General features: G+C 49.0%; 9 protein-coding genes across 9 annotated transcripts; 5 read left to right on the forward strand and 4 right to left on the reverse strand.

Annotated features, from left to right (window-relative positions):
- Positions 1 to 919: 919 nt before the first annotated feature.
- FSUBG_12029 (uncharacterized protein) lies at positions 920 to 5,120 on the forward strand (the record flags this gene model as incomplete). The annotated part of the gene is made up of 4 exons (XM_036676776.1): positions 920 to 2,015; positions 2,067 to 3,402; positions 3,455 to 3,502; positions 3,944 to 5,120. The coding sequence occupies 4 exons, from the start codon at positions 920 to 922 to the stop codon at positions 5,118 to 5,120; spliced, it is 3,657 nt and encodes a 1,218-aa protein (XP_036532490.1).
- A 338-nt stretch (positions 5,121 to 5,458) lies between these two features.
- FSUBG_12030 (uncharacterized protein) lies at positions 5,459 to 7,138 on the reverse strand (the record flags this gene model as incomplete). The annotated part of the gene is made up of 1 exon (XM_036676778.1): positions 5,459 to 7,138. One exon carries the CDS (start codon positions 7,136 to 7,138, stop codon positions 5,459 to 5,461), a length of 1,680 nt encoding a protein of 559 aa, XP_036532491.1.
- Positions 7,139 to 7,761: 623 nt separating this feature from the next.
- On the forward strand, positions 7,762 to 9,681 carry FSUBG_12031 (interferon-induced GTP-binding Mx; the record flags this gene model as incomplete). The annotated part of the gene is made up of 1 exon (XM_036676779.1): positions 7,762 to 9,681. One exon carries the CDS (start codon positions 7,762 to 7,764, stop codon positions 9,679 to 9,681), a length of 1,920 nt encoding a protein of 639 aa, XP_036532492.1.
- A 2,409-nt stretch (positions 9,682 to 12,090) lies between these two features.
- Positions 12,091 to 13,956, reverse strand: FSUBG_12032 (translation machinery-associated 64; the record flags this gene model as incomplete). Its single annotated transcript, XM_036676780.1, has 1 exon — positions 12,091 to 13,956. The coding sequence occupies one exon, from the start codon at positions 13,954 to 13,956 to the stop codon at positions 12,091 to 12,093; it is 1,866 nt and encodes a 621-aa protein (XP_036532493.1).
- A 616-nt stretch (positions 13,957 to 14,572) lies between these two features.
- On the forward strand, positions 14,573 to 15,433 carry FSUBG_12033 (ADP-ribosylation factor; the record flags this gene model as incomplete). Its single annotated transcript, XM_036676781.1, has 3 exons — positions 14,573 to 15,043; positions 15,093 to 15,167; positions 15,215 to 15,433. The coding sequence occupies 3 exons, from the start codon at positions 14,573 to 14,575 to the stop codon at positions 15,431 to 15,433; spliced, it is 765 nt and encodes a 254-aa protein (XP_036532494.1).
- An 86-nt stretch (positions 15,434 to 15,519) lies between these two features.
- Positions 15,520 to 16,734, reverse strand: FSUBG_12034 (BNR Asp-box repeat domain protein; the record flags this gene model as incomplete). The annotated part of the gene is made up of 2 exons (XM_036676782.1): positions 15,520 to 16,111; positions 16,163 to 16,734. The coding sequence occupies 2 exons, from the start codon at positions 16,732 to 16,734 to the stop codon at positions 15,520 to 15,522; spliced, it is 1,164 nt and encodes a 387-aa protein (XP_036532495.1).
- A 4,317-nt stretch (positions 16,735 to 21,051) lies between these two features.
- FSUBG_12035 (regulator of G signaling) lies at positions 21,052 to 22,622 on the forward strand (the record flags this gene model as incomplete). Its single annotated transcript, XM_036676783.1, has 3 exons — positions 21,052 to 21,126; positions 21,210 to 22,505; positions 22,554 to 22,622. The coding sequence occupies 3 exons, from the start codon at positions 21,052 to 21,054 to the stop codon at positions 22,620 to 22,622; spliced, it is 1,440 nt and encodes a 479-aa protein (XP_036532496.1).
- A 1,537-nt stretch (positions 22,623 to 24,159) lies between these two features.
- On the reverse strand, positions 24,160 to 24,827 carry FSUBG_12036 (phosphoglycerate mutase; the record flags this gene model as incomplete). The annotated part of the gene is made up of 2 exons (XM_036676784.1): positions 24,160 to 24,744; positions 24,798 to 24,827. 2 exons carry the CDS (start codon positions 24,825 to 24,827, stop codon positions 24,160 to 24,162), a joined length of 615 nt encoding a protein of 204 aa, XP_036532497.1.
- A 1,063-nt stretch (positions 24,828 to 25,890) lies between these two features.
- Positions 25,891 to 27,468, forward strand: FSUBG_12037 (heterokaryon incompatibility protein; the record flags this gene model as incomplete). The annotated part of the gene is made up of 1 exon (XM_036676785.1): positions 25,891 to 27,468. One exon carries the CDS (start codon positions 25,891 to 25,893, stop codon positions 27,466 to 27,468), a length of 1,578 nt encoding a protein of 525 aa, XP_036532498.1.
- Between the last annotated feature and the right edge of the window lie 21 nt (positions 27,469 to 27,489).

The raw sequence follows: 27,489 nt of genomic DNA on the forward strand, positions 1-27,489 counted from the left end.
AGTTATACGAACGGGGGCCGAAGGGCTGCAACGGCAATTGATGGCATGACGCGTAACAGCATCTCCATGATTAAGCATGTTTATTGACCATTGCTTTGCTTTGGTGGAAGTCGACGATGACCAAACCTGATGGTGAGAAATTGGTCGTTCGGTGGAAGCCTGAGTCAACCTAGTAATTCCTGTTGAGCTTCTACTTTACCACGGAAGCTGTAATTAACACTTAAGCTTTGATATATTGTGGACTCTTTCTTAATTGGATGCGCCGTCTTGCATTCAAGGATGTAAGGCTGAAGAAGTGATAGACGACTTGTTCGATGCCGTGTCCAAATGTGACAGCGAAGGACGGAAACGGAAATGCCCGAAGCAGAGCGAAGTCCGAAAAAGCGATTCATGTCAAGCAGAAGAAAGAGATTGAAACTGGGGAATCATCAATCATGCGCATCCTTCAGTGGTCTTTACAAGGCTGTCCGACGTCATCAATGCAACCTTACAAGTTCAGCTCCGCATCGAAAAGGAAGCGATCCGCAGGGGTAAGCGAGGATCCAAGAAACACTTATCAGACGGAAAAAGGGACCCGACGAGATGTGGCTTGGAACGGCACGGGCCGATATCATAACATGGCGATGAACATACAATGTAACTAGGATTCGATCCTTCTGAACCGTTTCAGTTACATGTCCACTCTGCGGGACTAGCAAGATTAGGCTGGCCATAGCGCCTTGCCCCCAATGGACAAGCTACAAGCCTCTAAGCCTCGGGCAAGATGTAAGCCTGATTTAGTATCGGGATTATATACCTATCTGTTGTGTCTGCAGTCTGTCGCCTAGGTCTAGCCCAACATACTCGTACTGAGTTCCTTCATTCGTTATACACTAACTAAGTCATTCTTTTTCTTTTGAGACCTAGACAATCACTCGTTATGCGTCTGGTCGGTCTTGTTGTGGCTCTCGCCGCTTTGGCGGAGGCTCAACTCCCAGAGACTCCTGGAGCCAATGGTGATTCCACCACCACGACTCTTCACCCTCTTCCCTTTGAAACTACTTCGTCTGAGATTTCTGCATTCGATAAGACGACTTCTTCGAATGTCGCACTTCCGGAGACAAGCACAGATGTTCCGGTTCCTGATACTGCGTTTACTTCAACCGATATGTTGCCTGAGCTGTCTGAGTCCAAGAGCACCGACATTGCGGTTGGAGGTACTTCTACTGCCAATGACGAGTCGCCTCTTGACTCGACATCTTCTGGTGAGATCCCTGTTGGACAGCCCACTACTGGGACGGGACAGCCTACTGGTCCCGAAACTACTGCCCAACAGCCTCCAGCTATCGACACTACGACATCACAGGGGCTTCTCGTAGCAGAGACAACTACTCAGCAACCTCTTGCCCCTGGTACTGCCACAACTGATCAGGCACCTGGTGTCGAACCTACTAGCCAACAGCCTCCTGCACCTCAGTCAACTACTGAGCAAGGCCCTGCTGTTGACACAACCACCCAGCAGCCTCCCGTTCAGGACTCCACGACTGAGCAACTGGCACCTCAGGATACCACTTCGCAACCTGTTGTTGGAGTGGAGACCACCACTACCCAGGCTCCGATGCCCGTTACCACTTCCTCAGAACAGCCTGTTGGTGAGGTGCCATCGACAACTGAGAAACCTGAGGACCCCAAGCCTACTACAACTCAGCAAGAGGAAGCTGAGCCTACTAGTAAGGACGAGGAATCTGGTCCTAAGTCCGAAGACTTGGACAACGAGGACCCCAAGACCAAGGATGAGACTGACCCTGAACCCACCACCAAGAAAGACGAGGCTCCTATCACAGTTCCCCCTGCTGCTGTCACTGCTGAGCCTCAAGAGACCATCTCTGGTGTCAGCGATAACACTCTGCACAGTACCAAGGACAGCGATGACAATGATGTTGTTGTCCCTGTTCTTTTTGGTCCGTCATGCCTGATCTTTTGTGAGCATGCTGGAAAAGACAATGGCCCTGGCGGTATCGTCCTTTGGGGTATTGGTAAGTTCGCTGACCTTTTCCGCCCAAAGTTTATACTAATATGTGGCTTAGGACCTGCACCTGGAAGCTACGTCCTTCCCCCTCTCCCTGGCATCACTCCGGCTCCATCAGCTGTCGTCATCAACGGAGGTGTCCCTACTCCCGTAGGAACTCAGACACCTGAAGATCCTGACGACCAGGACGATGACGACGACGATAAGAGTACTGCTGAGGAAGAGACCAAGACTGAAGTTCAGACTACTGAAGCCAAGTCCACTGCCGAGTCTTCCGCTGCTTCCACTACTCAGGCTAGCACCACTGAGCTGCCTCAGCTATCGATGGGCGTTGAGACTGTTGTAGTGAACGTTGATGCTACTCCTACCACCGGCGCTACCTCCAGTGAAGCTACGACGGAGGCCACCAGCACTGAAGCATCTACCCAGACTACAGAGCTTCCCCAACTGTCTATGGGCGTGGACACGGTAGTTGTCGACGTTGATGCGACTCCAACAACTGGAGGAACTACTGAGACTTCTGCTGCTACTTCTACACAGACGACTGAGCTTCCTCAGCTGAGCATGGGCGTCGATACGGTCGTTGTGGATGTTGATGCTACCCCTACTACAGGAGGCACCACCGAGACCTCCGCTGAGTCTGTCACTACCGAAGGGTCGAGCACTGAGGTTTCTGAGGCCACGAAGACCCAAGATACCACTACCGCCGAGATGACTTCAACAAAGGCCACAACTGCTGAGTCTACGACAGCAGGACCTACATCTACTGAGACCTCTGTGCAGTCTACTACTTTCGCTACTTCCACCACGACTAAGGAGCCTGAACGCGAGTATCCTTGCATCATTCATGCCAATCCCGGCATTGATCCCTACTGCGCCTGTGAGACTACAGTCAGTGGCAAGGGCTTCTATGTCTACACTGATTTGATCTCGTCGTCTTGCGCCGACTACACGACCTTCCCCTCCTCTATCCCTACTGATGCTTTTGAGCCCAAGGTGACTGAGAAGCCTGACCCAGAGCCTTTCGTCAAGACCGACGATGGCACAGTGGTTTCTTACCCCGACCGTACAGTCTTGGTTGGGAACTACCCAGGTGGAAAGTATACTTATACCCAGGGTGTCGGAGACGCTGTTACACTCGAGACTCCTTTGCCCACGCAGACTGATGCGAACAACAAGGGCTCTAGCCAATGCGGCAGCATCGATGATGCATGTGACCGTGCTTTGAACGATGGTTTCGATGATGAGACGACATACACGGACTATGTCTCGCGCTATGCTAGGATCAAGAGCGGTATGATCATGCTCGCGACATTTGGTCAAGCTGGTTGCACGGCCCAGTTCAAGTGCGATGACTATGGTCTCGGAATGAAGGGCAAGGACATCAAGGATGCGTAAGTGAACCCTTGCATGGTCGATGATGAGTTTATGCTAACTATTTCGCAGTGTCCAGTACATGAAGGATAATGATGGAGTGAGCAAATGTGGAACAGCGTACCTATCTAACACGTGTCAGATCACACTGAACTACTGTACCAATTGCCACCATGACGGTTAATCAGCTGCTGCAACATGGCGGCGTTGGGAATGATGGCTTTATTTCAGCAGTTTTTATACAGATTTGTTGCCGCGGGAGACAATTCACGAAACTGACGCGTCGGCGTGTTGACTGAGCCCAGAGCGTGTATGTCTCTTTTTCATGTTACGCAGTGACTTATGTAAACAGGGATGGACTTAATCTTTTTTCCAGCTCCAGTGGGGTGAGGTAGTATGAGCCCCGTCGTCATTGTGAATGCTAGAATTTCCAACTTTTTCGATATCATCAATTGCACATTATTACCCTCACCGCCTTCAATTTTTGTGCCACAATGCGTTCGGGCCACCTCTGACCCCGCCGTCTTGGCCTTTGCGATCTCTCGTTCTGATGAATGTCAGGTTAGTAGGCTCCTGGGACCAAGAGCATGGTCGACTTGGCGAAGGGGAACCATTGCGATCTAATCCCAGCAATGCCTTCTTCAAAAGTCTATTCCAGCTTTGCTCCCCAACTCTCGAATCTTTGACATGGGAGAGTTGGAACCCCGAGGCCTGGAAGCCTCTCTCTCTTGGGACCGACCCCAAGTCCTTTCCTAAACTGCGACAGCTCCGAATCAAGCCTGGCCGTGATGCCATAGATGAAGCTAGTTTTGCTTCCCTCCTTTCTGCGCCGCTCAAGTCCCTCGAACCGAGTCACTCCTCTTTTCGTTTATTTGAGCATCAGATTCGTTCCCGTATCGAAGAGCCATATCGGGATCTTGAGGAGCTTGTTATTGAATTAACAGAGAATCCGCAGCTTGCCACGGAATTAATCCTCAAGCATAACAGCTTGAAAAAACTTTGGGTTGCTCAAAATTACTACATGTCGGGTCGTGATAATTCTTTGGATCGAGTCTTGATCCCTGGCCTTGGAAAGGGTCGATTTAATAACCTTCGCTCCTTGTATGTTCAATTTGGAGGTCAAAACAAGGATGCCGGCTACGACAAAGATCATTTTTTCATTTTGCCGGAGTCTCTTGCGACTATCTGCGAGCTTACGACCCTAGAGCAATTGGGTCTGCGCTGCGATGAGATGGGATATGAGTCCTATTCACCCGAGGACTACACTGGGGTCACTTTTCCCATCTGGCTCATCGACCATGGTAAGCTGCGAGCTCATCTGCAAAGTCTAAAGAATCTTAAGATGCTGGTCATAAGGGGAGATACATATCCCTCGAGGGCTGGCGAAGGTTCTAGCCACACTGGATACTACAGACAGGCCTACGCGAACCCAGAAGATCTCCAGACGGCGGAGGATCACCCGGAGCTCGGCCCGTTCGTTCAGGAACGAGGCGAATCAAGGGTGGCTTGGCAGCACGCACATTTGTATCGCATGGTTGAGCATGCAAGGAGTTACCGAGCAGTGTTACCAAAGCTCGAATGGATCCTTTGCGGAAAACGTCCGATGAGATTCATCGAGGACGCTCAGGGGGTTGTCCAACCCCATCCCGTTGGTAACGAAATGGATGAGTGCAAAACATTCATCGGACGAGTTTTTGGTCTAGCTTCTGAGGTTGAAATAGCACATTCGACGGACTAAGGCGGGGTATATATTCGAGACTGACAGCCTGTTGTGTATTGTTGATTCCTTGTGTAGTTGGTTGCAGTCAACCCTCGCATGGCCGTTATTTCTGAAATTTCTGCTGCCATGGATTCAATGTACGCACGGGGTCATTTGTCTTTGGTTTCGCAAGGTCTCGATTCTTGTATGCAGACGTAACCACACCACACTATACCTATCCACAAGTAGCACCATATGCCAAAAGACATTTCTCGTCCCAAGCTTTCGATGACTTTTTAATAATGAACATGCCCGCCACTGGTTTAGACAGTGGCTAGCTCAGTCTCGACATTTCTTTATTTGCTTGTCTACCCATTCTATGGAGATACTTGGGTGAACCAGCCAAGAATCTGAGGTGCAGAAATACGGACGTTTATCATCATGCTGTCGCCCTTTACGCCGTACCCAGCTCCCTGATTCCCATTTGTATCACTCTTGGAAGCTCGAAATACTAGCAAACTACCACCCGATGATAGACAATCTTCGATGTCCTGGACCTGACTCTTCTGGAAGGTGGTTTGAGGGGTCAGGGTAATGCACACATCCTGGACAACAAGGAAACTAGTGGTCCAGGCCGGTAGCTGACAATCAGTGGTATCGACTATCGAGCCGCTAGCAAATAGTTTGCGGACATCCTCAGCGTTACCTGCTGAGATATTTGGGACAGTAGAGGCTGCAGGATCAATGTTTTTGCCGAGTACCCGAGCGTTGAACCATGGCCTGTCGATAGCAACTTTCGTTGCGCTTAACACAACCTTGACATCGGTATTCTCAGCGGACAAAGGAGATTCCTGGCCGGTCGCGGCAGAGCTAGTGATACTAGACTCGCTAGAGGACAAGAGATTGGTTGACCAAGCAAGATTCGAAGATGCAGTACAGCTGAGCTTTGACTGGGTCTGCATCAATGTCCGAGTATCAAAGACTAAGGTCTCCCATCTTGGTGTTGTTGTACTGCCTTGGAAAGCATGGGAAGTTCCCTCATAGTTCTGAGCGCCAGTTTCCCGAAGAATATTCTGATACTTCTCAATTTCGACAGTAAGCGACGCAATCTGATCATTAATGGTATATAGCTCAAGCCTGCTATCGCGACTGGTGGCCTGTGAGACTTCTGTCTGAGCCCGAGTAAGTGCTTCGGAAGCCTTAGCAAGATCATTTGAGTTCTGAATATGTTTTAGTTGCAATGCAACGAGGGATGTCCACTGCTCATCGCTCAGTGGACCTGCTTGGTACTGCTGGAGCAATGCATTGAGTTCCATCTTGTTCCTGTCGCTCAGTCCTTTGATAGCTTCAATACCTTCCTGTGTTTTTGAACAAGCCTGAGCAAAGTAAAGCTTTATGCACTGGGCAACTGGATCAGTAAAGCCCTTCGCCATTTGTGCTTCTGTGGCGTCCGCAGCTGCCCTTGCATTATCCACAGCTTTTTGCAACGATTTGAAGTCGCCCACCACAGCCACTAGAGTGTCCCTTCTTGCTTTAAGGAAGCTGTATTGTCTTATGGCGTCTTGCAGCTGACTCTGGATGCTGCCAGCATTGTCTTGCTGCCAAGGGTCCCGAAGACTTTTAGCCCAGTCGCTAGGGGCAAGATTGACGGGATAAATGTCTTCTGTGTCATCCATATTGCGGTTCACGCAAGACCTCAGGTCCTCTCTCGCCTGCTGCAATGTTTCATTGGCTTGGTCGGGGTTGGCGTCTTGGTCAGCCGAAATGAGACCAGAAAGCACCTGGTCGTATGTCTCTGAGAGTTTGCTTCCATTTGGACCGCCCACGATGTTAGAAAGCTCCAACATGCCATCTGTGAGACGGAACTCCGCCTCAGCCACGGAAGACGGCTTGATCATCCGTGCAGAGTCCGAATCACTTCCATCATAATGTAACTCGCTTCTCTGGAGGGGTTGTGTCGGAACTTGCATCTGGAAGAGAGTCTTGTCTCCGGCATCGAACTTGTGACGCAGCGCATCGTAGATATTGGTCAGTAGAGGATGGGTCGTGGAACTCATCGTTGCAAATTAATGTAAATTGAATGTCTTGTGGTTTTGAGAAAATTGTCCGCGAGGCTTGGGGGAAACAGAGAAGAGTTGGTGAGGGGAGCCAACTGAGCTAGCGAAAGTGGCTGAGACACTTTGACGGTCTAGCCCGGCCTGTGGATAGCCTCTTATCACCAGCAGCGCGAATCAAGTCAAATACTAACTCGAGATTCGGTGTCATATTACAGCTACGTAGTTTCATCAGCTCCGCCTCAAACTTGGAACTAGGCATTGGGGGCTTGAGCAAACTTTGTTGTTCTCTCGCATATTTGAAGTACCTTGTCGCCACATGCTGTCGAAGCGGTACATGTCAGAACCAACATAACTACTTTTGCGCAATGCTAACAACAGAAACAGTATTGAAACGCGCAGTGTTGCATGGTTCAGCAGAGTAGGATCACGAACGAATTGCGACATGGCGTAAGCGCGCGGTTTCTGGGCGTGTAACTACTGGGCAATGTTCAGGCCAAGGCCATGTCCATCGGGCCAACACGAGAAGGCCTGTTTGGAGGAAACAGCACACTACATAACACAGATGGAAACCAGCAAGTTCCCATAGTTGCGTACCCAAATTCATTATTTCTTACACTGTCAAAATGAATATTGCTATCGATCTCAATGTGCTGAGTCAACTCAACACGACTGAAACCAAAGCCATACACGACATATGTGACAAGTTGAGCGTTTGTGGCATCAAGGAAAAGGTCAAAGTTCCACAAATAGTTGTCCTGGGCGAAGAGTCATCTGGAAAGTCATCTGTTCTCCAGGCCATTTCTCACCTGCGTTTTCCGACAGGCGAAAATGGCTGCACGCGATTCGCCATTCAAGTTATGTTTCGACAAGCTCCGGAGACTCGCATTGATATCACGATAATATTCGAAGACAAATCAAAGAAAATCAAAACATGGCAGCACTCTAACTTTCAGGAGGATGGCCTTGCTCATATCATAGAGGAGGCCAAGAGTATTATGGAGTTCAACAGAGTCGGGAAGGGTTTCTCAAAGGACCTGCTACGTTTGGAAATTGAGGGACCGCTTATGTATCCGTTGAGCCTGTTGGATCTACCAGGGTTTCCAAACTCTGATAAGAGTCAAGAAAATACTGAAATCCTCCAAGGTCTTCTAGGCAGCCACCTGGATAACAAGGACAACATCTATTTAGTCGTCGTCAACCCCAACAAGACCATTCCTGAACAGGTAGTTCTCAGACATTCCAGGCTGTTTGATCCCCATGGAAAACAGACAATCCCCATTGTAACAAATCCTGATATCATGCGGCCTGGATCCGTCGAGGCGCGAAGTTACATCAGATTGGCCATGAATCGCCAATTCACGAATCACTTTGGCCTCGGATGGCACGTTCTCTGCAACAAGCGAGAGGAAGAACTGAGCTTTTCGAGGCGAGATGAGACCGAAGACCAATTCTTCAAAGGAAGCTCATGGTCATGCATACCACCGGTCGATCGAGGCGCTGCGAACCTCAGAAAGAAACTCAGCCTTGCTCTGTACTATCATATGCGACGTACACTCCCCCTGGTAGTCGAGGATATCGATTGGAGCCTTCAGTTCAGAGAATCTGATATGGAAGGTTTAGGGTCACCTCGGTCTAGCCCAGAAGAAATGAGGTCCTTTCTCATTTCTGTGGCAAGTGACTTCCAGCGTGTTGTTCAAGATGGAATCCACGGGCGGTATCAAGACAACTTCTTCCTTATTCAACATGGTGAAATCACGAAGTTGAGGGCTCAAATTCGAGATTTGAGTCAAGCATTCGATCATATAATGAGATTTAGGGGATCGGAATATAGCATTGGACCACCAAATATCAAGAAGCCAGAAGGATACAAACCGCCTAAACACCTCCTTAAGTTCATTGAACACTACAACCAAAATGAATTTATGGAGACAGAATTTGTCACAAAAGAGGAATTCATCAACAAAGTCGTGAAAAGGGTAATCTTTAATCGGGGCGTCGATTTCCCAGGGTCTCACACCCACGATTTTGTAAGGCGGCGACTCCAACATCAGGTTAGCTCCTGGAGCGTAATCGCTCTTCGCCATACAGAGCTCGTATTTGAGGTCACCAAGGCATTCGTGGATCGAGTACTCCAGTTTTTATTCAGACCTCTATGTTTCAACGGAGGGACTGAAGCCATCTTGACAACGTGTGTGGATCCTTTCTTCGACGAGAAGAAGGTGGCTATAGAGGCAAAGATTAATGAGCTCTTCAAGCCTTATGAACAAGCTTTTGCGTTTCCCCTAGACCTTGACGGCTACACAGAATTCTCTCAGAGATCGGGAGATCGTCTAGCCGAGCGAGTCTACAGCCTGGTGACAGCCAAAGCTCCCGTCTCCTCTGACGACCGCCAGAAGGAAAGGGTTACACGCCAGATGATTCGAGAAGCAGTTGCGGCAGAGAAAGATTCAGAAATACGAGAATCCGGTATATACGATATCATTGATATCATGAGTATCTACTACGAGGTAATTGTCCCACATCCGCGCAGAGAAACTGGTTAACAAGCTTAGTCGTCGCGACGTACCTATATTGAGAACGTGATCAACCTCGCAATCGAGAGCTGTCTAATTTGCGATCTGCCAAGTATCCTCTCACCTTCGATGGTCTACGGGATGAGCAACGAGAGGCTTCAAGAGCTAGTTGCGGAATCGGAAGAAACGATATGCCGTCGGAAGGCTCTAGAAGCAGAGATTGAATTGCTACGTAAAGGTCTTGCTATATGTCGGCGATATCAGCTGAGGCCAGTTACCGGCGCATGATTGGGGAGGAGTGTATTTTTAGAGAGCCTGAATTACCAAACATCGCTTCCTTTACTGATTCTACTCATTGCTCAAGCTGTTACCTTCAAGATGCATGATCTGATTCTGCCCCACGCCGTCGGCTTTTCTCGGCAAGAATACCAAACCCACATCGTCAGAACCAGACCGCATAGACTAGAAACAGTACAACCTCCGTCCAATCCATGGGGCGCTGGCGCAACTGGTAGCGCGTCAGATTCCAGTTTATTTCGAGGTTCCTTTGAAAGTATGCTTGATTCCTGAAGGTTATCCGTTCGAGTCGGGTGTGCCTCATGCTTTTTGTTTTGGTTCATGGAAGCACTGTACCTTTTGTAGTGGTGCTTGTTCACTTGTAGATGCGCGATTTTCTTCCAACGCAAACTCACTCATGAAGGGCCGTCCAGTGATGATCGATACGTAGTAAAATGGCAGTTCTATTTATGTACATACTTCTTTTATATTCCCTGGTATGTCCGCGGTACCTCGCTTGACCATAACGGTGATGATGGAGTGATCTTCGTCAACCCCTCTTTAGCCGCAGCGATCTCGTCTTCATCCACCGACTTTCCCTCCAACCGCTCATGCATCGCATTGATGAGGTATAGATCATCTTTTATTTCGGGCCAGTCAATAGAGTTCAGAACGCACGGCTTCCCTTTACTGGGGCTGATCTTCCGTTCAAACCGATCGCGATAGATATTGTATAGCGCCGTTGCATCCCACGGATCCCAGCGCCAACGGTTCTGTGGTGTCGCTAGGATAGGAAACGGATTGGCAGAAGCAGTATCATGATTTTCAGTTTCATCAAGAAGAAATTGAATCATTTGTTCGAATTGCTGGTCTGTCGGAGGGTATATCGTTCGTGGGCCCTTGCGGCGACATCCATGGAAGTATATTTGTCGACTCTGCCGTTAGATTAATAATGCGTCTCTTGGAAATGGACTTATTCCTTACCTCGGTGCCATCCTCACCTCTATCAAACACAACGACGCCACCAAATATTCTGGCTTCAGCCCAGTATCCTACACTATCTGCAGCGCCATTCGGATATTGGTCAACTGCAATGTAAGGTCCATGCGTAAAGGCCGTTGGGTCCCGGAATGAATCCCATTTTGCCATATCTCGAGGAGAATCTCTCCAGACATCATATATTTTATGTCTCTCGGCAACTTCATCAAGCTGGAAGATCTCAACCGCAAACCTATGACAGCTCACGGCAAGGAGCTCAATAAGCCTTAAATAGAATTCTTTAGACCGAGGTGCCGATTTCCTAAAGGCCTCGACCAACTCGGAGCATGTCAGTTACAATATTTCCGGGAATAATCGAACATTGCTTACAGTAGTCTCAAACAACAGCGATGAGATATCAAGACTTGACCGAAATTCACAGACTCTTTCCCGACTGCCCTCTAAAAGTTCCTCGTGTTCAAGTGCAGGATGCCCATCTTGCGGGAACTGGAAAGATAAATACGAGGCACTTAATGGCAAACCATCAAACACTTCTGCATATGTTTGCTCTGCTATATCAGTCTCCAGTATACGTCGCAAAGCACGCTCGAATGGACTGAGATGTTCGCTACCTAGGTCTTTCAGCCTGTCACCCCCACCTTGGTTTTGGGATAGCATGGCAGTGGCCAAAAAAATAAATAAGAGTATAAATCAAGTGGGAGAAAAAGAGCACCGAAGAGAGCTGCTGACTTTAACGAATCTTTTAGGTGTCATGCAGTGTGAGATGGTGAAGAGGTGACGAACAGATGCTGCTTGTTCATGCTGCCTAACAGTCTAGCGGCTGCACGTGAACATAGCCGATGTCCAATAGTATTCTTCAGATTCTTCCGACGAGATAGCATCAAGGGCCAGATGTAGAGCTCAGCAACTGGAAGCATTGCCAACTGCGACCTCGACCCAGTTTCTTGAAAACCTGCGCCCTCACAGTGGGCGTACTTTCATAGACAGGAGGCTCAAAAACCATTTAGGGTTACCACAGAATGCGGTATTGCCATTACTACAACTATCTTGGCCTTTCTGTAGTCTATCCATGTGCCATAAAACCCTCCTATGAAATCTTCCTAGGATGTCTTGTAGCTGTTTCAGCAACGGCGATGCTATTCCAAGCTCATTCTTGTTTAGCATCTACTTCTTCTTCTTGGGCTTCGTCTTGTCCACAATATCCACCCACTTCGCATCAATACCCTTGCTCGCCAAGATATCCTTTGCGAGGATCTTCCTTTGATCGCCTTGGACGACCACCTCCATCGATCCAGGTTTCGCACCAGCAACTTGGCCTACACTCGCAGAACCCGCGCACTTCTTCTGTAACTCTGGTGCAAGGACCTGAGGATCAATGAAGAAAGGCTCCAGGTTGGAAATCTTGGTGACGACCTTTGTACCGGTTCGCTTCTCGATTGTTATCAGGATGCGAGGCGGTAGTCCAGACTTTGGCTTTTGGTCGGGTGAGGGGGCGCCATGTGAGATGATGTGGAAGGGTTGGCAGAGATGGGTATCCTCAATCACTCGCTTTTGGAGAGTACTTCGAGGGATTCTTCCTGCGGCAAGGAAGCTGACATCTTCATCAGATGGCTTGTTACCTAAGATGTCGTTGGCGAGAAATGGGTCGAGCTTGACGCTGGAGTTTCCTTGGCCGCCTAATTCGGGATGTCGGTCGATGTACGACTTGATGGCTGCTGAGATTTCCTGCGAGGTGTAGAAGTCCGTCTTGGAGGGGACAAGGGTCGGTACGAGCTTTGAAGATACACGATAGACCATCTGGATATTGACTTTTTGCCCTGCAGATGAGCCCGACCCTGAGGCACGCGCGGCATCTGAAGTTGAAACATCTCCACCGTTAGTCTTGGGTGTCGGCAGTCGATATGGCCGGAAGCCCAAAACCTGCCGATCATCAAAGTCAATGTCCAGAATGACGGTCTCTCCGCCATTTCTGTCCTTGGACTTTACGATCAGTTCTTTATCAAGATGCTTGATGAACTTTTTGGCGTTCTTCCATGACGTCTTCTTGATGTTGTAGTACTTTGGGTTCTGGTATCGGAGATTGGGCTGCACCATATTTGCGATGACGAAAGACGGTTGAAGAGGGAACTGTAAGCCGAAATGTGGCGGGGAGCCAGATTCTTTGGCTTTGTGGACTGCAAACAGGAAGGCTTGATGGAATGTGTTATCGATTTCTTTTGTCGTTGGTTCGTGTTCCTCCTCTACCTCATCACCTTCTTGGGCCTCGTCGGTTTGAGAGCCTTGAGCAGCTGGTGCTGTCTCTGTTGGTTTAGTCTCTTCCTCCAGCGACAGTTTGTTAGCTTGAGTAGCCAACCCTCCTGCTAGCCCTGCCCATCCCTCCAAGCTTGAAGGCGGGTCGATTCCGCCGCTGCCAAGTTGCTTCCAACTCCAGCACTCATCGCCAACCCAGTGAAGGGGTTTGACCGCGGCGCCCTTCTGGCCTCGCAAATCTTCTGGCAGACTTGGCACATCGATTTGACATGTTCCAACCCAGACAGGCACTGTATCAGTCTGCATTCCTGCGACAGCCACAACAGCGCCAGTGCTCGCTCGTGCATCCCAGCTGGTGCCTCTGGCTTTTACGAGCCCAGGAACCATCAAGTCGGCGCCATGCTTCAACTTCTCTTCAACCACAAAGTCGGGCGTATGCAGAAGTGGAATGAGGTTGGGGTTGCGCCACAAAGTGTACACGGTTGGTATCAATCGGGGGTTCTTTCCGGTCTGAAACCAGAGGACTCTCTCATCTTGATCGGAATGTGCACCTATGTACACGGTTCCTTGTTCAGTTGGTGTGATGAAACGAGCTGAGGAAGTCGACTCTGGTAGAAGCGAGTTACGCAGTGCCGTTTGTGATTGTGTCCCTGATGACGCATCGTCGCCGGACTCTGGGATAGAGACTTGATAATCGCGGATGATTTGATCGGCGAGCTTTCGTCGATCAGAGGAGCGTAAAGGCGCTAGGTTTCTGATGTCTGGTTTTCGCTTGAACATGACGACGAGATGTGGCTCGGTCTCGGAAAGTGGTGATAATTGAAGTATTCGTAAGTTCGTGGTTGATCTTTGAGGTGAGATAGTTGAGTATTTTAGTAGAGCGGGGCGGGGCAGAAGATGAGATGGCTGAGTAATCATGAGCTTTCGTCATAACCAATCGCCCCGCCACCAAATGTGAAGCTCTCATGAGTCACCCACTATGATTCACTTGGACTCATGTTACACAGCTCTAGGTAGCCTGTTGCCTGCATTGACTTTCGCGAATCCTCGAATGAGATTGATTTCTGAGCCTTGCTGTTTTGACTGCGGCGATTGGGTTTGCCATTGAATATCAGCCTTCATACCCAGTCATTGTTTGTTCTGGCTGCTCCTCTTCTTTGAATCGAGAAGATGGTGCTTTGAGACAAATCACAAACTTCAATCATGAAATCTGTCTGCTTCTTGTAGCAAACAGATTTTTTTATCACTTTCAGTGGTTGCTTTCTAAACGCTACGTGATCAATATCCGCACTCACTGGCCCGTTGCTCTAGGCAGCTATTTGGGATCTCATATAAGCAAGCCTCTTTCATCGTGAGTCATATTTTGACAGACTCAAACCTTCTACTTTCTACAATTATGGCAAACCTAATCACTTACGCCCGCGAATTTCTCGCTTCAATTGGTCTCTTGAGACCATCCTCAGGCACGCCAATCACAAGCTTATTCAGTACCCTTCCTGGCCACCATCGCATCCTCCTTAGCGGGCTTGACGATGCTGGCAACTCAACTCTCTTGCGCTCTCATATAGTTACCAATGAAAAAGATATATCTGTCGTCGTAGGCATGATTTCCCATCGAGTTGAAGTCTATAGATGCGACAATGTCACTTTCCAAACCATCGATCTCGGTGGAGGCCGGCCTGAGACATACTGGAGAATGGAGAGATCGTTCATGAAGCACTGCGATGCACTTGTGTGGGTCGACGACTCGGCTGATCACGACCGCCTCATAGAAGCAAGAGAAGAACTTTTCCAAGCTATACGCCACCAAGACGGTTTGCGCAACAGCATCCCCGTGTTGATTCTAGCGAACAAGCAAGATAAGAGCGTATGTGGCTTGACCTTGTAACTGAACTTTAGGCTGAGATGCTCCACAGAACGCTCGTACAGCAGAACAGATAAGGGGATTCTATGTCGACGATTTTTCGTCCCCTCTATTAAATACGCCACATGTGAGTGACTCAGAGAAATGGTGCGGCATGAACTGACGATGCTACAGGCGGTGTTTGGGTCGAGCATAAAGACCGGCGAAGGCTTGCTCGAGGCTTTTGAATGGCTGGGTCGCACTGTTGAGAGCAGGATGAAATATGACACTGGCATTAGTGAAAAGGTTCCGCCATACGACAAAGAGGAGGAAGCTACTAGAATCATTATGGAAGGATTACAGCCAAGCCAAGAAGATGAGATTGGCGAGAAATGGGGGCATCAACCCGATTAATTTTAGATTTCATCATGTTATTTCTCCAATCTCGGAAAGGGACAAGCTATTTGATGGTTTTCTACTTTTATAGTTAACGCGATACTCTACAGTCCGGTCTTCTTCAAGTCTACAACGCTCAGGCTAACTTGGTTGGTGCTGCTAGGAGGCAACCACCCGCCTCCAATAATAGCCAAGAAGTTATCGTTCTCCTTGAACACCATAAGCCCACGAGTATACGCATTAGGCTGAGGAGTAGCAAACTCGACCCAAGAGTTCTCGGCACCGAGGTTCTTGTTGACAAAGATCTGAGACTGGCTTCCAGCACTGACGATAATACTTCCGTTGGCTCCTCCGACCGAACTCCAGACAACGGTAGGAGAGCTGACGGGGCGAGTGCCCTTGTTGCTAACCAGAGCATACTCCTTGGCTGCAAAAATGCTGAGAGGGTCCGAGGTAAGACGGTAGAAGATTCTGCAGCCTTGGGTACCGCAGGTCTCGTACACAAAGATGTACTGGCCGTTGGGGAGGAGAGTGATTCCTGGCATACCGGGACGGGCGTTGTAGTTACTATCAGCGACGTCGTTGACGAGGGAAGACCAGCTGACGAGATCAGTAGTGGTTTGGTGGGAGAGCTTCTGGCCGTGCTTGGGGTCGCGCTGATCGGCGTAGTAGCAGACGAGCTTGTCTTGGTAAACCCTATCTCGAGTTAGTACAAATCCTTTGCAGAACTGAGGAGTGGGCTCTCACATCATATGAGGCTCCCATACTGGTGTGAGGCCGTTGTTGGGACGAGCTTCGCCGCCTGACGCAATGCTGCTAGCAAACTTCCAAGTCTTTCCGCCGTCAGTGCTAGCATAGACATCAATCTTAGTCTTGCTCAGATCAGTAGGAATGCTGTTTCCTGTGCAAAGGATAGTTCCCTTAGGATACTTTCCAATTGCTCTTGGAAGCTCATAGAGGTCTGGCTGGTATCTTAATCCCCAATTGTTGACTGTGTCCTGAACCTTTCCGATCTGAGTCCACTTTACACCACCATCTGTAGAACGGTAGATAGGGAAGTAAACCAGCGGGGGCTCCGGGGAGTAGTTCTCCCAGGTTGCCAGCAAGGAACCGTCAGAGAGCTGGATGGAGCGGGCGTAGAGAACGCGAGGATCTGTCCAGCCAGCGTTGGAAGGAGGAGAAAAGATGACATTATTAGAGAATGTTGAAGTAGGAAGAGCACGCTTGGCGGGTGTAGGAGGCTCCTGGTTTGCAGTAGGAGCAGCGAGGACTGCAGAGAGACTCAAGAGTCCTCCCCAGAGAAGAGATTGGAAGCGCATGATTGCTGTGAGGTGCAGATGATAATGCTACTGTCTCTTCTCTCGTTCCTAGCGATCCTCAGCACTTCTTATAGTAAGTCACATCTTCACCCTCCTGCCTCGGTAGCTCGCTCAGCTCGTCACCCATAGTCTTGGCGATCAGGTTCGGGATATCTACCGGCCATGCAAGCCACGATGTCACGAAATTTTTCCCCAGCGGCGGCATCTCAATGGTGCGGTAAATCCTGCATGGTGTCATGACCTCCTTCTCTGGGATAATAAGCCGTTGATCCCCCTGCTCGTCGCGGTTTGTGGGGTCCCCGCGTGAACATGTTTTTGTGCGGGGAACAGCTTGACGCGCTTTTGCTTGATTGGGTTGACGGAGAGGGTAGCTCCGAAAATGGCTTAGACCTTGGCTTGGGAGAGAGAAATACGGACTTTGGAGTTGATCTTTTGCCTGTTTGTGACGTAACTCCAGGTATATCAAGTTCGCGGAATGATACCGTAGAAATGGTGAAGTTGTCCTATTGGGTTGGCCCCTGGCAGTCTTAATTGTAAGCTTAAAACTCGATGCGCGCCAATCGTCAGTGCCAACTGCCAACATTCAGAGCCTGACTTGAACTTGGTCAATAAAGCGACGATGAGACAATGTATTTGAGCATAGACGTAGCGCAGGGTAGAAGACAAAAGATGTTCCCAAGTGAGTTGGGGTATTTATTCACAGCTGACTATTATGCCCAAGGCACGCTATAAAGATTTCGCATCGCAGGTATCCAGATAGTGTTGGAATTAAGGGCCTATCTGGCAGTATGGAGATCAAAACATATGCTTGATCACAACGCGTCTCACTCGGGTCAGCTTCTAAAAAGCAGCCTTGTCTTGCCTTCGGATACTTTGCAATTGCCAATTGGTAAAAATGCAAAAAGAAGCGGATAACAGTGGGAATTAACCACCTATCTTGGACGAACAGGGAATCGAACCCTGGACCACTCCCAGATTATTCTGATGAATCATGCTAAGGGAGTATTATACCACTAAACCATTCGCCCGCAACGACTTATGATTGGTTAGTAGGACTCTGGTAATTGAGTTATATATAGTTGATCCAAATCTTGAGAATCTCCATTTCAATTTCCAATGCACTATATCACCAACATCCCCAACTGCTGTGCATGAGGAAGTTACACTCTACAATCATTCGTTCTCTACTACCTACAGTCAATCAATTCGAATTAGTAACCTCTTAAACCTCATGACTTCATATTCTTCATCATAGAAATTGTTAGGCAAAGATCCTAAGAGGCTACGATTTCTTAGCGCTGCGTAGCATGCATCAAGTCCCCCCGAAGGGATCGGCAAAGCCTTCAAGAAACCTCAGCAAGGCTCAATTTGCCAACATCAGAATCACGATGGAGGATTGAGTCCTGGCTCAGACCTAAGCTCGGGTAGGATGGAAGTCGGCATCCGTGTCCGTGAGCAAGCTATCTTCCATGCAGCTCGCTGCTGAGGCCAATAGGCACGGATCAGTCCCCAGTTGTCCACCTACCGTCCGTGTTTAGCTCATGTAGGCGTCCTGCTAGCTAAGCTTCCCCCCATCTTACAGATACTGAAGATATGAATTGCGGTGCCGTTGGGTCAGCATATCATTTTCTATGTCAGGGAATTGATAAGCGCAGAGTTGCGTGTGGACTGCTTTTGTGTCAACTGACATGGAGCATGTAGCATGTGTTAATTGGAATATTAGTGCCATCGAGGGAAGCTGACAGGTCGAGCCATTCTGTGAAACAAGGATGCTTCAGTGCGCAATCGTCAACCAACCTCTGGATACTACCGCTTTCACTCTCAGTCGCGGAGATTCCGAAGATTGACATCAATTGAGCCCCTGGCTGAGCAGCTATATTACTCAAGGACTACTGATAACTATGTGTCAAGCAGACAAATTACGAGAAGAATTGCGTCTTGCTAGAGTAGCACAAGTTTGCGAGATCACGAGAGTTAGCTCGTCATGGTCTCACGCGCGAAACGTGTCGGCCACGTGGAAATTGGGACTAACAAATAGCTAGCCTAGCTATCCGGCCAGAGACTGTCAGGGGTTCATGAGTCAGTGCCAATGAGCAGTCTCATGAAGGTTCTAGCAACTGCCGATTTGTGACTTGTTTACCTAGCTTGCATAATCAATGCAAATCATGAGTTGGTGGCGGCGTTACGGTTTCGTGTTCTCTGCCGTCTCATTGGTTGTGTTTGTGCTAGGTTGGGGAATACGCGGATGGCATCTACCCTGGACTCATGATCATGCAATTCATGCGATTAAAGAGATAACAGCCTGAGCCGCATAATGCATGGGTTCCGGTGATGAGGCGCGATAAGATAGACTGTCGGCAGTCGGGAATTCCAGGAGCCGCAATCGCACCCTTGGGGAGATAACAAGATAGACTGTAACTATAGCGACATTCTGGAAAGAAAATGCCATCCCACGAGCCCAGGGAAACCCTCCACGGACTGTCAGATTCCCACGTGGATGAATTCTCCTGAACAAGATTACCGGGGTATTTTCAGCCCTGAGCACAGACAAGCGGAACCTAAACCCACTGCATCTCATCTCCCGCCCACTGATCATTTGTGATAGTGACATTGTAGCGCAAAATGGTGTATCGGGGTTGCGGCCGTTGTCCCGCCGTTCTAAGCTATTGAACGGATATCTGGGGCATCCGCTGAGGATCGACATGCATTTGATTCAGAAGACGAAAGATCATAAGCTCTAGTGCGAGCAAAAGTGCAAGATGACCCGGACTGTTGGTTTCTGGAACTAGTCCAGGGATCCATTGTCTGTGGACAGTTTTGTTGAAGCTCAGAAGCATAAGCGAGACGAAATACAGAAAGGGAACGATCGGCAATGATGCGTTTAGATGAAACGGGCAATGCAACCATCACGTCAAAAGCCAAGTCAAGGGTCTTTCTAGAAACACTCGATTTCTTCGGCATCAACAAGCTTTGTTCCAATACATGCGCGCATCATGGAGAATCGGTCGAAGGGAGATCTCGGAATTCCCGCGAGCCATTCTCTCAGATTGACGAATCACCTCTACCCCCGTTGGCTCTTCAACCCATGTGGAACCACTCTTTGGCGCCACGGAATCGTAATTTGCGTTATCTCGTTTAGCGCCTCCTTGAGCCTCAAAATCGAATGGTTCACTGAGTCGTTGGGTGAGGGTAGCGCATCATCTCACGACCGAGTCGGTTGGCGCCACAGTAGATCTGGTCCGTTGATGTTCGGATCATGTCCATGTCCATATTTCCATTGATTGGGGCTGGGGCTTGATCATGTCACGCAGCGGAACCGCAGGCGCAATTTGCTTCAAGGTCAGCGTCAGCCAGCGTCAGCCAGCGTCAGCCCAAGTGGGTGAGCGGAGCCGGCGGTGTCGCTTCAATGTTGCATGTCGATCATCGGTGAAGATCACCAACAACAACTCCATACTGTTATTACTGTACATAAAATGGACAAGGGCGTTTCAGCTGGCGGGCAAAAAGACACAAAGCAAAAAAGCAAGGCCGAATTGCCGGGTGGTTTTGTCCCATATTTAACTTGAATGTAAGGGTAACATTTCCCGTGTCTCGAGAATTTTCCTAGATTGATGGAGCTGTTTTAGGCTCCAAGAAAGGCATGATTGGTGGAAAAGGCGCTCCCAAGACTCTAGACAGATGATGCTAGACTGGACTTGTCCTAGAAGCAAACCTTGTTCCTTCGGTGAAAGGGGTCATGGCCACAAAGGTTGGGTTGGTCCCTCGGTGACAATGCAGAATCGACCTTGCAGTAAAGTAAAGTAAACAAAACCATAACATGCGAGGCTGGGCTGTTTTGAGCTGAGTTATCAGGGCACGCTAGGGAGGAGAGGAGAGGAGAGGAGTGCTTGGCGTGGTGGCCACTGCTCTACGGACTAAAGGAAACGCCTGCAAGATGCTGCATGATAGCTAGCAACACAACATCGTATGCACGTGGATTAATCAACAGTCTAATCTCCATCTAGATCTAGTCAGTCGCGTGGTCGGGCGGCTCGCCATGTGGTTCTCCGCTTCCCACGAGGAAAAGACTCTGCACCCGCTCGCTCAAAGAGGAATCGTTCGGCGGCCGCACGAGTAATGTAGGTCCCCTTTCCAATCCTTTATCATCTCCGGCTCCGCCATCGCATCGCACCGCATCGCATCGTCGCCCGGACCTGCTATCGTCCGCTCACTGTGCTTGCTGCTTCATTCTTTCTTTGCTTCTTCAGATCTGAAGTGATGCTTGACCTAGGAGGTTCTACTACTCTGCAGAGGCGAGCTTCAACGCAGGTACCCAATATGTCAAAGGGAACAATTACACAGTCGTCGTCACGATTGCTATGCGCGTCAACCGATGACCGACCGCAATCAAAGGTCGGTACTTGGCTCCGGACATAACACCGGCTATAACAACGCCATTTGCTTTTTTGTTCAACACCACTAACAGCTTCAAACAGGACCTCCAGGACCTATTCTCCGCCCTCCTCGCCAGTCTTCTCCCTCTCATCCCTCATCGCGTCCGCTTCATCAAGATCGAACACACATTCCTTGCCGAAGATGCTATCCACAACCTCGGCAATCTCAAGCTTACCCAGTCAAATCGTATGCCTGATCCTAGCAACCCATCGGGCACCGTCGTCTCCACCTCCACAACAACCTTCTCCATGAACAAGAACACAGCCCGAAATCTGTGTCAGCAATTCGTCGATGCCCGATATATCGAGTCTGCCGATGGAAAGCCCGACCAAGTGTTTCAGCAAAGAGGTGGAGTATGGAGACCAACGTCCAAGGGTATCATGATCTTTGACTGGTTCTGTCAATCGAATGGCCTTTACCAAGATCAGCTTAGCGAGCTGCACTGTCTCATAACAGGGCCTCTGTTGCATCTGGAACGAGATGTCAAGACCGACAAGTGCCATGTCGACCGAGCCACCACTGAGGTTGTCTTCTGTCGGTTGATCGGTGTTGACGGACGAGGCAAGAAGGGGCCTTATTCGGAGGGTGCAGCAGGTATCCGACTCCAGCCAGAACGCAAGGTGAATGGCAAAACATACCATGATACCTGCACTGGCCAAGTCGTCGCTGAGTGGCTACGAGATAACACCTCATGCGTCGACCTTCGAGAAGCCGTCAACATAGCAACCCACTTCGTGCACTACAACCTCATCGAATCAGTGACAACAGACATGGCCTACATGAATCAATTCGCCGCCTGCAAACTCTTCCAACCAACCCCCATCGCCATCTACCAACTCTCCCAACGCGGTCAAGACCTTGTTGAGACTAGTTCATCGAGTCGCTGCTCATCACAAGGCAAGACAGACACATCGTCAGCAAAGGGCGGCGTCAACGAGAGCAACCGCCACAAGCTTGAGAAGATCCTCCTCGACCCTACACTGCGGTTGCTGTTCCGTGAGAACCTTCGAGAGACTTACTGCGAGGAGAGTCTTGCATTCTACGAGCAGGCTGACGAGATCATTCGGGACTCCAAGGCCATGCTTGAAACTATGCTGAAGGATAAGAAGGGCGATGATGCAGCGAACGAGCTTCTGTCTCAAGCGCATGTTGTCTTCAACACCTTCCTCGCACCTGGGTCACCGCGAGAGGTCAACGTCAACCATAAGATCCGATCAAGTCTTGCTCAACGGATGACCAAGGCCCAGGCTCTTGATGCTACGGTAGCAGATACCTTGCAAGAGGTGACATCACTATTGGAGACGGCCCAAGATGCCGTCTTCAAACTAATGGCCACTGTAAGTCGTTCCTCATGCCCTCTGCGACATCATACTAACGGATTCCAGGACTCTGTGCCCAAGTTCCTCAACAATCCAGCAGCCGAAAGTCGACTTGTTCAGGCCGGCGTGCGATGATACCCTAATTTCCTTGGAGATGTTCGATGTAATACAGCGAGCGAGCATAGCTACACCAACCACGTTACCATTATTCTAATGCTTTTATTTCCTTTGTCGCATAGCAATTGTACGATGGTCGGAGATGATTCCCCCCATAGATTAAGATAGACGGCGATTTTAGGTAGAGCTGAGTGTATGTCATACTACAGGGATTTTCCGAGGGCTGTGTAACATGGCATGACACATACTGCATAAATTCAGATAAGGCTGTGAGGATCAATACAAGATTTTGAGCTCCTCCATTTTCAATTCTCCTCGTGACATCATCTGAATCTCCTTCTAAATGGAGTCATTGCAAAGTCATTTGTCGCTTCACTTAAGAGGTCATGACAGAGCTCGAATGTGTCTTCGGATCAGATTGAGCTCCTGTCACCACCATATGAACCTTCTAGCAACAGCAAGCCTGGAAGCCCACATCTCACTGCGGGGGCGGCTAAAAAAAACAGCAAGTTCAGGTCATCGATGACAGACGGATATTTCGCCCAAAGATGGAGCACATACACTCTAAAACCGTGGAACATGTGTCTCTTGATCGTTTCAACGGTCGCAACAACTCAAGTCAGCTTGTTCAATTCAAGCCTAACCCCCTGACTTGCAAGTCAGGAAAAAAAGCCACAAGTCAAGTCTACCTAGGTCCTAACTTAGAAGTTAGCAAGTCAGCTAGTAAAATTAGTAATATATAAGTATCTTTTACCTCTTTTTTTAAGGAATTTCTTAAAACCTAAAGTAAATTTCTTTATCTTATCTTAGGCTTCTTTATCTTATCTTAGCTTATTAGTTAGCAGAAAAAAAGCTTACTACAGGGCTAACCTTACCTAATTAGGCTAGACTAGGGATCTGCAAGTCAACTTGTTCAATTCAATCCTAATTAGCTAACTTGGCTACAATTCAAGCCCGACCCCCCCCCAAGTCAAGCCCCTGAAAAAGCCGGCTTGACTTGACTTGTTGCGAGCGTTGGATCGTTTTTGGTTCCGTGTTAGCATGCGGCCATCATCTCTTCTACCTAAGCCTTGATGGACAAGAAGCCACCAGCCAATCTCTCATGTTGCGATACGGTACAATGATTGCTTTTTGCGCTAAAGCGAGCCTAGGAACTGCTGTTGCTATGGCTTTTCAGCAGCGAGTATGGCTAATTGCCCACCATAAGATGGCGCGGCTCGAAACAGTGGATGCCGTCTTCACAGCCAATAGTGACATCTTTTCCCTCCTGACATGGTCCTCCATCAAGAACTCTAAGGTTGGAACCCTGCTAGCTCTGTATTGTTGGATTACACCATTGGTGGTAGTTCTCACGGCTGAGACCCTGGCTGTCGTGGCCGGAGTCACGGAGGAGCTAGTGTCGTGTCCGTCTGTCCGAACAACGCTAAACTTTGACAATGAGGCCAACTTTGCTTGGCGTGAGAGACCAGCTGTGGATGATACTCCATGACACATGACTCTGATGACAGGAAGCATGATAGACTCTGTTTCTGCTTTAAATTATCCCTTGGAGAGCTCATTCTGCGTTGAGTTTCTCGCCTTTGACCAAGAATGCCACCATAGCGCCTTCACCCATCCGAAACTCAGGCGCTCCAATGACTTCTAGGATGGTAGATATGGTGAATGAGTGAGTCGTCAAAGCAATGCAGGATCCAGAACCATATCTCCAAACATCCTCAAGTAGTTCTTGTGTCCGGGCAACATGTGCTTCATTCGACTCTGATCGGTCAGCTTGCCATAACACATCTTCCTCGGCAAAGCCTGATTCCAACTCATAGTCGGGATAAGAGGATTGAATCCACTGTCTCGTCCTTCGCTTATCGCATGTATGATTTGTAAGTCTTTCTCGAAGATTCTCCTTCACTATAGGCCTGAAATCAGTCCCTTGCTCCGTGGTGATGTCTCTGAATATGAGGCTTGTTGTCTTGAGACCTCGAGCAAGTGGGCTGGTGTAGATAGTATCGGGGACGGGAAAGCCCGCACGCCAGATGCCCTCCGTATACAGCTTCCCGAGGTCTTGAGCCTGTTGGATACCCTTTTCAACAAGTTCGGCGTCAAGCCAAGTTCTGTTTGCGTCCCCGGGTAGCTTCGACCAATGATTCTAAGGAGTATCAGCTTGCTACAGTCATGTTCGATACGTTGGGAGAGGAATACCTTCCATTCTTCTGACCCAACTTCGTCCATCACATCGTTATGAACACCGTGGCCATGTCGCGCAACCAGCAAGATTTTATGTGAGATATCTGAATCGCCCCGGTGATTTGATCGTTCGACATGTTCAGTAAGCCTCGCCCATTCTCGACCATCAAGCAAACCGAGGTTTGGCTGAGTGGTGAGCTTCCAACCAGGACAGGAGTGAGAAATCACTGGATAGTCAACAAACCAACCAGGCTCGAAGGTGAACTTATAGGAGCATTTAGGATCTGACATTGAAATGGAGGAGAGAAGTGGTGATAGCAAAGAACCTGGATGCATTTAAGGGGGACTGTCGGGAGGTATATCAGAGGTCACCCTGGCAAGACAGACAGATAATTACAGTAAAGGGAGACTGAATGAAGCACTATGGAAAGCCTAGACCACAAATGACTTTGTGACGCAGTGAGACGGAGGCCCCCTTCGCTCAGCAACCAATGACACAACGCCAACAAATCCTGCGTCATGGAGTCTAGACGTGCGCCTTTTGAAAAATATGACAAATATCACTGGCAAAACAGCGAGGGGACATCTCAGCCGCAATTACTAGGGCGAAATCATAAGAGCTAGGAAATGGCCAAATCTTTTATCACATGCCTTCTTCTGGCCTCCATTCGCTTCTTCAGTCCACAGCATCGTTTTAAACAACATATTTCTATTTGTTCCCGCCAATCAGGGTCCCATGGCTCTGAACTATTCAGATTTCCCAGTCAAGGCTGGTGAATTGCGTCTAGTGTCACTCAGTAATTGGGATTCAGATATTGCCAAAGCAAGGTGGAAGCTGAGAGTAGTCAGCTTGGATCAATCGCCACGATACCATGCCCTTTCGTACAGATGGGGAGCGCCAATTGACGAGGGGTATTTTAAATCATATACAAATGAGCTTGTCGCGTCTATAAAAGTTGGCGATGGGGAGCTTAAAGTTGCTAGAAACCTGCTGGACTTCCTAATCCAAGTAAAGGAAGACAAAAGGCTGAGGGACGAGGAGTTCTGGATCGACGCGATATGCATAAACCAGGGTGATCGCAGCGAGAGAAGTTACCAAGTCAGCAACATGATGGCTGAGATCTACAGAAGAGCAGATTCTGTCATTGCGTGGCTTGGGAACTCAGATGCGTATACAGAGCCAGCGTTTGAGCACATTGCCAAGGTAGCCGACCGGAACAACCTCCAATCTTTGGGTATACCAACTGGACAAGCAGGTTCTGAGAATTCTGAAGGAGATAAGGCCGGTTGGGAGGCCATTGGAAAGATCTTTGATCGTACGTACTGGAACAGATCATGGATCATCCAGGAACTCGTACTCCCAGAGCACGTCACTCTCCGCTGCGGAGTGTATTCAACCGATTGGGATGTTTTCGTGAAAGCTTCCCATAATATATCCACGAGCCACTTGAAGCAGTTCTACGACAATCGATCCATCGATGGCACGCCATCTGCCGCCACAAGCATGAAAGCGTCGCGCAACTACGGGGTCCCGGCGATTCTCGAAGCAACCAAATCCTCCATGGCCACAGAATACTGGACCAACGTGCTGCTATACACGCTGATACGATCTCGTCACTGCGAAGCTACAGACCTCGGGGACAAAGCATATGCTTTGCTGGGACTTATCCAAGGTCCGCTGGGGATTAAAAAATTACCGACGTTGCTGTGCCCTCCTACTGAAGGAAGTGATTGTAGCCCTGGAAAGACATACCTCGATGTCGCTACCCAGCTTCTCGAGGATTGTGAGGATCTGCTGGTGCTTTCATGCGTAGAGGGCTTTCGCAATGAAAAGCTGAACGGCGCAGATCTTCCTTCCTGGGTTCCCGACTGGAGTGTTAAATATCCTCTTGGCCTGAGAGTCACCGGATATAAAAGATATCAAGCAGATTCATTATTCTTCCCACCGGGCACCAATTTGTCAAGAGAAGAGAAGCTCGCCCTTTGGCCTGCTATATTCGACAAGAATGAGCTTACAATAACTATCCGTGGATTCCAAGTGGACAAGATCTCTTTCATTGCAGAGTCAAAGCACGATATTCTGAATTGCAAACACTTTCCAAGAATCTTGGATATGCTATTGAGGCTGCCTGAGAAGTATGAGCTCACTGGCGAAGGACGGATGGAGGTTTTCTGGCGAACGGTGACTAAGAATACTTATGGAGAGGCCAGACTTCCTCCGCCAAAAGGATCATCAATGGGGCCTAGTTTCACAAAATGGATAAAGGAGAGAATGCAGTCTGTGGTGTTGTCTTCGCAAGACCAAGAGTATTGGGCGGATCTCAAGCTAGCTTTCGATAAGTTCTGGCCCCACGATGCAGAATGGCTTTCCGCCATCAAAGGCCGTGAATCTATCTCGTCGATGGAGTTTGGCTCGCAATTTGCCTATGGAGAGTATCTTCGACCGTTCGTAACAGAGAAAGGATACATCGGGGTTGGCTCACAGAATTTGCAGGAGGGAGATACAGTCTGGGTGGTGCCACGATCACGGGTGCCTTTAATATTCAGGCATTTGGCTTACTCTGGTCCGCCGGCGGCTCAGCATTGTCAGTTGATAGGAGGGTCATATCTTCATGGGTTCATGGATGGTAGTTGGCGGAGCAAGCAAGCAACCAAAGATGACACGCAGGCTATTATAATTCACTGAAGTGACCATGACGATATTCAG

Source organism: Fusarium subglutinans (genome assembly GCF_013396075.1).
Source record: "Fusarium subglutinans strain NRRL 66333 chromosome Unknown NRRL66333_c0000245, whole genome shotgun sequence".
NCBI lineage: Eukaryota > Fungi > Ascomycota > Sordariomycetes > Hypocreales > Nectriaceae > Fusarium > Fusarium subglutinans.